The following is a 10783-nucleotide window of genomic DNA, read 5'->3' as shown; positions in this document are numbered from 1 at the left end:
CTCTTCATTTTGTGGTGTGACAGCTGTGCACGGTTATCTGAAATGTGGCTTGTCCTTCACATCACTTGTTGCCACTGCTGAAACGCACCACCCACCGCCTCACAGTGCTCACATGCACTGTTTGGTCTCCATAAATGTTCAGGAAGCATTGGTGAATGAGAATGGGTGCCATTTTTTCCACAAGGAGGAATTCAACGATAGACTTTTGCTTCATATGTGCTTTGTTGTCGGATGACTGTTCCTCTGCTGCCATCGGTCACGCGGCAGCAAAATGTGACAGAATATTGGTGGGAAGGTTCAGCCTCTACTGCCGTACCACCGACATCTGCCTCTGGTATCATGGGCCAACATAATAACATAAGAAGCATTACTTTTGCAACAGCCCTCGCATATTATTAGGTTGTTACTTCCAGGTGAAGTGCTGTAAACCTCCAATAACCTTGATCTATAACAGCCAGCTAAGAAATGGTATTTCAGGTCTAAGAACCTAAAATTCCTTTGACAATTGCTTCTTCTACGCCTTCATTAAATCTTCCTGATGCGATGGAACTAACGCAGGAAAGAAAAGCCTTACCTCCAGTCTGAGAACACGTATTTTAGGATTCTGGTCATTTTTGTGATTACTATCAATCTAGATGGTATTCATTTAGCAGCTAGGGTGCATTTGATCAAATAATAAGACTTAAGCACTGTGCTAAATAACTCCTAAAGAACGTTGTTCAAAGTGTGTATTGTTAATGTGCTTTGTATTACAGAATACCACTAGCAATGAAGAATTACTTATCTGTACATGGAGAGGTTGTAGCAACACCCCATTGCATATAGAAGCTCAACTTAGAGCAAACATCATATTCAGTACAAATGGTTATGGACCTCCATGCTTTCTGGGGGATCTCTTGCAGAGGTGCCTCCTCACTAAAAAGTATTAATGCTGAGCAATAGAGTTCAGGCTGTTTTCTTTGCATTTGTAGTCTGCATATTTTTGTAATTCCAGTTTTTGTCCAGCATTAGTTGTGCAATTATTGCAGTTCAACTCTGGTCCAAATCTGTCATACGAAATGAAGCCAGGCTGGATGCCTGTCTTAACAGTCTAATTTTACATGTTATTTTAGTCTTAATTCTCTAGACAAACTTCAAGTTTCTCATATCCAGGAGGAGAGCAGGAAATGATGAAGGTAATAGTGATAACAATGTCAGTCCTAGTTCTAGGCTGTCTTGAGAGGTTTGTAAAACTGATTCCCCTGGAAACAAGCAGCAATAAAACAGTGAATTATCTTCATGAGAAAGGGGACATAGTTAACATTTTTTATGCTATGGCTTTTGCCAGCTTTGAAGTCTTGACCAAAAAAAAGTTTGTCCTCTGGAATTTTCTTGTTCTTCAAGAAAGTTGTCAGCCCAAACGTACGCCAAAGGAAGGTGGATAAACTTTATGGTGCTTTGGCTGAAGTGAGAAGAGTGCATCCGGGAGAGGGAGAATACTCCTACCGCTGTTCTTCCTAACCCTCCTTCTGCACATTACTGGGTTTCCAGGTAATCCCTGCTTCAACAGTAAGAGGGAAGAAAAAGAATTATGTTCCATCCATGAAAGTGATGGGAACAAAGTTCATTGTAGGTCAAAACCCTTATCTTAAAAGACCAAATGGAAGCTCATACATATTAAGGCTATGTTTTGGGGTATTGCACAGCTTTGAAGAAGTAGTGAACCATTACCTATTTGCATATATGGTTTCTCTTCTGTTGTAAAGCATGTAGATGTCTGCAGTTCATTACAACAGCGCTCTCAGAGTAAAGGGAATTAATGTTACCACAAATAAAAGGATATTAAAGACAGACAACTGTCAACTTGCTGATAAGGTGGAATCAGAAGATCCCATGACCACCACTTCACCAGATCAGTGGGAGACTTGGAAGTCTAAAAAGAGTCAAATGAGGAAGACTTAAGACTCTTCTTTGCTGAAACTGGCTGCCAGCATGATGGGTGTTAGAAAGGATTTTCTAAGAACTGCTTAAGAAGTCAAGACAATCTTCATTGTTTGCACTTGGTTCTTTATTGCTGACCCTCTTTTAGCAGGGAAAGCTGAGTCCAGGCCATACTGTGCCTCATAACCTGGCTAGAGCAAAGTTAAAATTTGTGTGTCCTAGTGCGTTACCATGGATGTGGTAACTCAGACCAAATCTGAGCGACATTCTCCGTGGAATAATTTACATCAGCCACAGGCAGGATGAATCAGGCTGTGCATTGCATAGCGGCTTGCTGAATCTCTTCTGTCTGGATAAACTCATCTGGGAGGAAGCATAAATTCTTCCATTTGCTGAACTCTGATATTACACAGCCTGGATATTCAGTTATGCAACCAGCAGGATCCTTGACAGTGGACCTGTCAGTATTTTAATACACACGTTTTCATCTGACAACAACACACCCCCTACCAATGCATATTTAATCTCCCTCCATCCAGGTGGAGAATGCTTTGTCCTGACCAAACACAGGACAAATCTTGCAATGTACTGTCTTCTGGACTGCTCATATTGCTGCTTGCACAGGAAGATTTCTTTGCCTGCCTGGAAAATCCGACACCTCAGCAGATCGACAGAATGAGATCAGCAGATGTGTGCTGTGTGTAAGATGCATTTGTCCAGCCATTAGCTTTTATTAGTCTGTTTCTCTGCCAAAATTATTGGCTGCAGTTTTTGTGCTTTTGCTGGCTGTAAATATGCCCAAAAGGTTTGCTTGAATGCACTTTGTCAGAAAGGAATGCACCAAAAAAAGTTCACCTCATATACAGACACTGTAGGAATAGGACAAGAAACCCTATGTGTACATGCATGTAAACTTATGGCAACTTGGGTGGGTAGAGCAGCGCCTCGATCTAGTTTAGATTGTTTTAGAGAGGTGTTATTTCCTTGGAAATCATATGGCCCTACACTGCTGGTGGATCTTCGGCATTTTTCGTCTGTTACGGGAAATGCAATCCTGTGTTTTCTGTAGGTGCTGATGCATGTCTGGACCTCGTGCAGTGACACTTGTAGCTCAATGGACATTTGAATGACAAACACTAAATTGTTTTGTCCTCCTTTTTAATGCATATCTTACAAAATCTATGTGGTGGCAATCTATGTCTATCCTATTTTTGATTTATGTTTGTTTCTAAATATGTATGTTGTATCTAAACATGTATATATTGTTGTAAATATGTTGTATCTAAATATTTACAACTTCTGATACCACGACTGGATCCCGCTTTATTTGGTGTCAGAAAGTAATTGTGTGCTCAGTATGAGCTCTTATAAAGTTAGGTCACTTGGAACAGCAGAAATCCACAATGGTAGCTTTTCCGCCTAAACTGCAGGCTCTTCAAGACACGTGGAAGAATACTCTGTGTTCTACTGGAAGGAGTTACAAAACTGTCTTCATTAAACTGAATTATAATCCATTTCTCAAAGCAGTGCTAATTAAATCCACTGCTGTTGTTTAATCACCATTGTTTTTAATGGCATTCATTTTATCTGTTATGTCTGTTGGTGTATTTTGTGCTTAACATGTGCCACGCTTAGCAGCGTGTTTGCCTATTACTGTTGTCTGTGCTTGAACCATCAGGCCTCCAGTGCATATCTCACAGCACAATGACTGGTGGAAGATCCTAATAAAAGAGCTTAAGGTAGCAAAAGAAGGAGGCGTTGAAAACATGTGCCACAGTGTTGCAGAGATGATAAAGTGAAGCTGTACCCTGCAGATATTACAACTTATTGGTGGCAAATGATAATTATGATGATTTTGGGAGTAATCCTGGGGTGCTCATTTAATTGTAAGAAATGTCCAAAGAGTTTTCTGGAAGCCCCAGAGTAATGGGAAGGTTGCAGATGCTGACCCACAACAGACCAGTGTCTGCTTGCTTTTCTTGTGGAAGCTCCTGAACAGAAGTATCTTGGAGTTTTTGTGACTGACTTTTTCAGATTTACTGCTAATACTGACATTTCCATTCAAAATAATTCATTTACAAAACCTCAGTGTACCAGTAGGTTAAAAAAAAAGTGAAAGTTATAAAACTCCCCTCTGTAGAAGTGTATGTATGTGTTTGGCTCAGGTTTGAGTGGAAGTCACAGAATTTAATTTGATAACAGCCCATGAGATTTTAGTCTTCACAGTATGTGAGGAAGAAAGTGGATAACTCAGCATGTAGTTACCTGTCAGCAAAAAACAAACTGCCTGGAGGAAACACTGGTGTTTTTAACACCATGTTGGCTGAGGATGGTCTGTGTATGTTGCAGGACAGTACCTTGACTTAGTTTTATTGACATAACTTCTAATGGTTGTTCAGAAGCTTTCATATCACCCTGGAAATATGGCCTTATGGTACTTTTAGATGTGATTTGTTTGATTTCCTAGGGGAAAAAAAAAAAAGGGCAGAGAAAGACAAAAAAATACATATTTGCCTTGAATGGCTTTGATATACAGATGAGAAGTTTTACGGAGTGAGATCTTGTTGCAGGGCAGGGGACCCCTGCATGTGCATGCTCATGTATGCAGGCAGCAGTCAGAACCAAACTAAGCCTTGATGTGAGTCAGATGGGACAGTTTAATTAGAGCATTGGTGTGCCAGCACTTCACAGGGTCATAACTATTTTTATATAGATGAGTAGGGATGGTGGCACTCCAGAATAGTGTCTGTTGATTGTATGGATATAAGTTCTGCTCAAATAAGGATCTGTGCAATGGCATTTTCTGTGTGGGTATGCTACCTGTCTATATAGTGACACATGATTGCAGTACAAACTGTAGTATTTTTTCAGTCTTCATTAACTTTATGCGTGTAAATACAGATTGAAGAGAGGTGTACATATAACTGAAGGAACTGGCAGATGCAGGCAAAAGAAATGTTGAAAATAAGTTTGAAGACATGAGATAAATTTCTCTCTGGGTTCCATATTTCTATTCAGGGATTTCTAGTAATTTGACACCTGGGATATCAGCTATATGGAAAGGGGACAGACCTAAATGTAAGAGAATTGTATTAACAAGCTTGTATTTAAGACAAGTGTTTTACATCTTAACTTTATGGGTTTTTTTGTTTCGTTTTTTAAGCACCTGACGTTTCAGAGGGAGTTTGATTCTGATTCTCTCAGACACTACAGCTGGGCTGCAGACACCTTGGACAATGTTAACCTTGTTTCAAGTCCCATCCATTCTGGGTAGGTCACTTAACAGATTTCCTTTATCTTTAAATGTGGAAATGTATTGCTAGCTGAAGAATATAGTGTTCTGTAATGGCTGATGACATGCCTGTTCCTGCTCCAGTTGAAGCCAGCGGCAAAATTACGCTGACTTCAGTGTGGATGCTTAATAACGGGAGTCGGGCTAAACTGTTGCTTATCAAACCAAAACCATGCTTCTGCTTTTATTTTGTGAATGCCAAGAATGCAATCCCACAGGCTTCTCTTTAATAGTCATGTTTTGCTTTTTCTGTTGCTCATGCTTTTAAGTGTCGTAAGGTGATTTTGTTTAAATTATATTAAATTATTTGAAATATGAAGTTGTAGTGTTAATGCTTTTTGTTCTTTCGTACAGGATGAATGAGGGGCTTTATTTTCTTGTTTTATTTATGCCTCTAGACTTTTGTCTGTTCTCCAAAATACATGATTTGACTTCAGTCGTTTACTCACGAATCATCACTGCGCTTACAGTGCTTCTTGGCAGTACCACATAAACCTGATTTAAATGCAACAGGAGTAATTTTTGAATGTGCGTTATAAGAATCTATAAATAAATATGTAGCTGAATATAATTATTGCATATGAGATTGTCCTGTGTAAATATTGATTATATAGTTTTCAAGATCAGGGCATAAAGTTTAATCTCTTCTTAATTTACTTCCCCACTTTGTGACTAGTTACATTCTTAAAATGAAAATGTGTCCAGCACAAACAAAATGATTTCAGTCCCAAGGTAGCAGCAAGTCCCACAGATATAAAGCTACATGCCCACAATAAGTGTAAACACCTCCTTGAGCTGAGTAGAACAATGCAATGATAGAGTTCTAGGTCTTGATTTAATAAAGCGCTGCATATGTTCAGTGCTAGAATTGAAATATCAATAGCTTCATAATGAAAAACTGAAGTCTGTTAGCATGGAAGGGTATGTTACCAAAGGACCTTAGAGAGCTGGTAGGCCACCCATTCGTATTATGGGAGGATAAAATGTAAGCAACCCTTTCCTGAAATATGGTCAATTTCTTCATGGTCACTTAAAATAAAAGAGGGTCTACAGTCTCCTAGCTTACTTGTCCCACTGTCCTTTGTTACAATATTTCTTTCCTAGATATTCGATTTTAAATCTCTTTGCTGCCAGCTAAGCCTGTTTCTTGTCTTATCCTTGGTAGTCATGGAGAATAATATCTTACTAGTCTCTTTACAATGTTTTATATTGTTGAAGATAGGTAGTCTTCTCTTTTGTAAACTATAATATTGCAGGTCTTGCTAGGTGATGCTTTCCACACATCACCGGATTCTTGCTGCTGTCCCCTGCCTCTCTCCTTTCTGATGATAGATTGTTTCTAAGCCAGTTTGGGCACCAAGCTCCCAAAGAGACATCATCAGTACTAGCTAGGACAGGACTGCTACCTCTGCAGTCTGACACTTGACACATCTAGTCTGAAGGAATCTCGCAGTGAGACTGATCATTTTGGTAATTGCAGCTTCTGTTAGTGGACATGTTTGACCTGCTAGCATTTCTTAGCTCCTTTCTGAAGTTCTGCAATCTAGGTATTTTTTACTATGTTTTGTGCTTACGTGTTTGGTTTCTTCCTTCTGTTTGCACTTACCTTTACTGTATTTTAGCTTGTTGGTATCAGAACCCGTTTTAGCAAGATAACTTTTAATTCTGATCCTCTTTTCCAAAGTGTTATTCAAACCTTTCTTTCCAGTGCTCAAATCATGATTGAAGACATTAGCTTGGTACATGGCCCAGGACAGCACAGTGAAATCCCCAGGTGAAATTTCCTTTCAGTTTGACAGGAAAGCACAGAGAGTAGCTCTTTTGAGGCTGTTTTTTAAGTGATTGTGCACTTATGTGTACTATGCTTCATTTGGTTACTGAAATACAAGTACAGAATTTCCACACATTCACCGGATAAGTTCCCCAGTAAAAGAAGGAAGTTGATTTAATTTGATGTATGTTACTCTTACAACAAATATTTTGGCTTTTTCTTGTTTTGAGAGTCATCAATGGTAGCTGAGTTCTAATCTTCGTATTATCCCTATAGATTGGTTGTCCCAATAAATTGATTGTTGGATAATTTACTCCTGAGTATTTACAGTAATCAATGTTAGAGTGATGGCCTAAAATTTTCTGGCTCCTCCTCTTCAGTCTGGTACAAAATAGGGCTGATATTTGCCTTCTGCTGGTTTTCTGGGACCACTTTGTTCAACATGCTCATTTATGCTTCCAGCCCTCCAAAACATACTTTTGTATTAACTACTTGAGAGTCCCCACTAATGCCTGCAGCTAAGGCTGCTGTTTGGAGAGGAAGGCCTGCAGATCTGCAGCCGTGGAGCAAACTGGGGCTACAGGGGAGAAGGGAGATGTAAGGGAGAGAGTCTGAACACCAAAGCACTCTGCCACCAGGTGTGGGTTTTCTGACCTGTCACATTTTTCATTTTATGGATAAAATCCATCCGAAATGATACTGTGACTCAGTTCCTTTCTTAGAAAAAAAACTTGTTGCTTGTTTTCTATTGTGACCCCCTATAATAATATTATAGTTTGTTTTTTCCCATTATCTTCGTCTAAGGGCGATCAGCAGATATTCATCTTGCATCTTCTGTAGCATTTCTGAGAGGCATTAGATCTTGAGTTCTCTTTCTTGAAAAGCAGCTCCTTTCCTGCTTTGTCCCCTCACCTGATCCCTGCTTGTTCTGTGGCCAAAGGCAGAAATGTGACAGCTGGCTCCCCAGCTGCCAGCAGCCCTCAGGATTGGGGTCACCCTGTGGCCAGGGCCTGACCTCTCTGCTCTCCACATTCCTCATTCTCCTCAGCCTGCAGCATGTCATAGTGGGACCACCCCTCCGCAGCCTGCTCCCTCAGCTTGCTTCTTTCCCCTTGCACCTGCTGCCAGAAGAGAGCACTAATGTTTCTTCCCATTTCTAAACTGAGGCAGAAAGGGAGTTTGGAGCAGCAGAGTGTGGATATCCAGCAATATATCAGTGAAAGGGGAAGAGAGAAGGAAATGTTGGCAGTAATTTTGGCTCTTCTGGTTTTTCCTTTTTTTAAGCTAAGACAGTATTTAATGTTTTTCTTTTTGGGTGCAGGTAAGTTGTTTTGCCAGCATATGTTTTGAATAGGGTCCATTATAAGTAGGACTTCAAAATATATTGTGAATTGTGAGGCCTCTGGAAGGGTATATCCCCTTCACCATGGTGACCTCTAGCTCTCAGATGTGAGCTTTCTTGTGATCTTCTCCCAGTCAAAATGTGGCTGTGCTCTCTTCTTGTTGCCCTTTTTAACTCCTTGATCTCCTGAGCCCAAAGAAAGAAATGAATGTGTCACTCTCTCCCATACTGAGAAACTCAGAAATGTGTGATCCAGTCTTGCAAAGTGTTATATTCAAGTTAATTATTCCAGTCTCTTGTACACAGAGAATTCACTTTTGAAAGCAGTGTCGTGAATGGCAAAAAGTGATATTCTCTTCAGATATTCTGCCATACGTATTTTATACACTATACTTTGGAGAATAAACCACTATAGAAAAGCGCAATAACTGATTTTACGTCACACAGTGCAGATTGTTTTGAGAATTAAAGAAAATCTTTTAAAATAAATTCTCTGTTGCCCTGAATAAATCTCAAGTGCTTTTCAGTATTCCATGAACTTCTGCATTTCTCAGAGAAGTTACAGACTTGTGCTGACCAGTGAAATGAACACTTCCCTTCAGATAGTTTTTTCCATGAGTAGTGTATTTTGTCATAGTTTGTGATATGTGAAGCAAAAGCCAAATCATTTTTAAAGTTGACCTTCAAACATGTTACTTTTGTTATTTTTTCTGATTGATACTTTTCCTTTGCGCTTATTGTTGATATTTTCTGTTGCTTGCCTCTAATTATCTTATATTAATTTTTCCCATTTGCTTTCTAAATTATTTTGCAGCTATTCCTCTCCACTTCCCCAGTATGATTCAAGGTGATAACTCTGTGCTTTCTGTGAATCCTCATTTTTTTTTCAAACTCGTTTCCCACAGTCAGAGTGTATGTAGATGTTTGTAGTGCATCCGCCCACATCCTCATCCCTTCCATGTATTCAAGTAGAAATGCTCACCAGCATTTAGCATTGTGTTTAGAGACCATATTGTAGTTTCCATTATTAGCGCAGCATTAATGTAGGTAAGCATCGGCTACTAATCTTTGTGATAGTGCATGAAATACTGTTTAGAATTATTGTTATTGTTTGAAATGATAAAATACTAATCAGGGAACTAAACAAAGAATTACTATGCTCTTGACAGTGATTACTTTTGTATGGGATCAATGCACACACAGACTGATCTGCTGGGGGTTTTATCTTCACTGAAGGCTGCAGTGTGGTGTAGACACCCTCAATGGCTGTAAGGGGGCTGGTTCCTTTGCTGGGAAGTGGGCTTGTGCCAGGGGCTCATCTCCCCTTCCTGTGAGCAGTGCTGAGCCCCAGGCTGGGCAGTGTGTCTGCCGTCAAACCCTGCCTACCTATCTCTGCATAACCTTGAAATCCACAACCTAAATAAATATGCCTGAGAACTCTGGGTCCAATTTTTTTAGGTACTTCTAACTTCCATTGATTTTTGTATGATGTAAGTCAGTTTATTTAAGTGCCAAATTTTTGAAAATCCACGGTTACGTACTTGCATCTTTTAACTCATATGGATGCAGGGGCATCTTATCTAAGTGGAAGCTTTGGCATTCTTGCATGAGATGAAGAACTTTTGTATTAATTATGAGCTGACTTAACATGCCAGTAATCACGTAGCCGATAGACAGCTCTCCAAAGCTCTGCCTTTCACTGAACCATCAAGCCAAGTTCCCCTGAAGCTCCACCTCACTCTGTGTTCCAGCCAGATGTGTTCTCCAGCACTGCTGCCATGGCCACCCTGAAGGGATGCTGCAGCCTCTTGCTGTGTGCTTCCCTTTAGGCGGAATTGGCTCTGTCTTTCTGCAGACCAAAGCCAAGTGCATTTCTAAAAGGCCATCACAGCACAACGGTGGCAGATTCCTCTCAGTATTTTCCCTTCGGTGGCCAAGACCTTTGAGTCCCTTCTTAGTATTTTACTTTTTTTCATAGTAAATGGATTATCTTGAACTCTCTTCACAGCTAGTCACAAGCTGGCTCCTTGCCAGCTCTGAAGACCAACTGTAGCCTACCTTTCCAAAGGCATCTTTTGGTGGCATCTGCCTCATCCCACCATTGCTCATCTTTGACCACGCAAAGCAGTTGCAGGGTGAAAAAACACACTGACTGGCTAATACCAGTTAGTGAGCAAAGGGGAGCGAGGCCAAGCTCTCTGTAGCTGGTGTTTTTGCTTGTTAAAGCCCATTGTTAGCAAACCAAAAAGCTTCTAGTCAATGGTTTGCAGGACATCTAACATCTTATCATAGAATCATAGAATGGCCTGGGTTGAAAAGGACCTCAAAGATCATTGCGTTTCAAGCCCCCTGCTGTGTGCAGGGTTGCCAACCACTGGACCAGGCTGCCCAGAGCCACGTCCAGTCTGGCCTTGAATGCCTCCAGAGACCGGGCATCCACAACCTCTTTGGGCAACCT

General features: G+C 40.4%; 1 protein-coding gene across 8 annotated transcripts in view; it reads left to right on the top strand.

Moving 5' to 3' along the window:
- Positions 1-10783, top strand: part of ANK3 (ankyrin 3) — a 350679-nt gene that overhangs the window by 281028 nt on the left and 58868 nt on the right. For all 8 annotated transcript variants that reach the window (XM_021397586.1, XM_021397585.1, XM_021397583.1 and 5 more), the window contains one exon: positions 5084-5190. In XM_021397586.1, the coding sequence (XP_021253261.1) occupies positions 5084-5190 (107 nt within the window). The remainder of the gene's footprint in view (positions 1-5083; positions 5191-10783) is intronic.

The sequence above is a fragment of the Numida meleagris genome, chromosome 5 (assembly GCF_002078875.1).
Source record: "Numida meleagris isolate 19003 breed g44 Domestic line chromosome 5, NumMel1.0, whole genome shotgun sequence".
Taxonomy (NCBI): Eukaryota; Metazoa; Chordata; class Aves; order Galliformes; family Numididae; genus Numida; species Numida meleagris.
The sequence above is the reverse complement of the archived record's forward strand: the minus strand, read 5'-3'. Positions and strand labels throughout refer to the sequence as shown.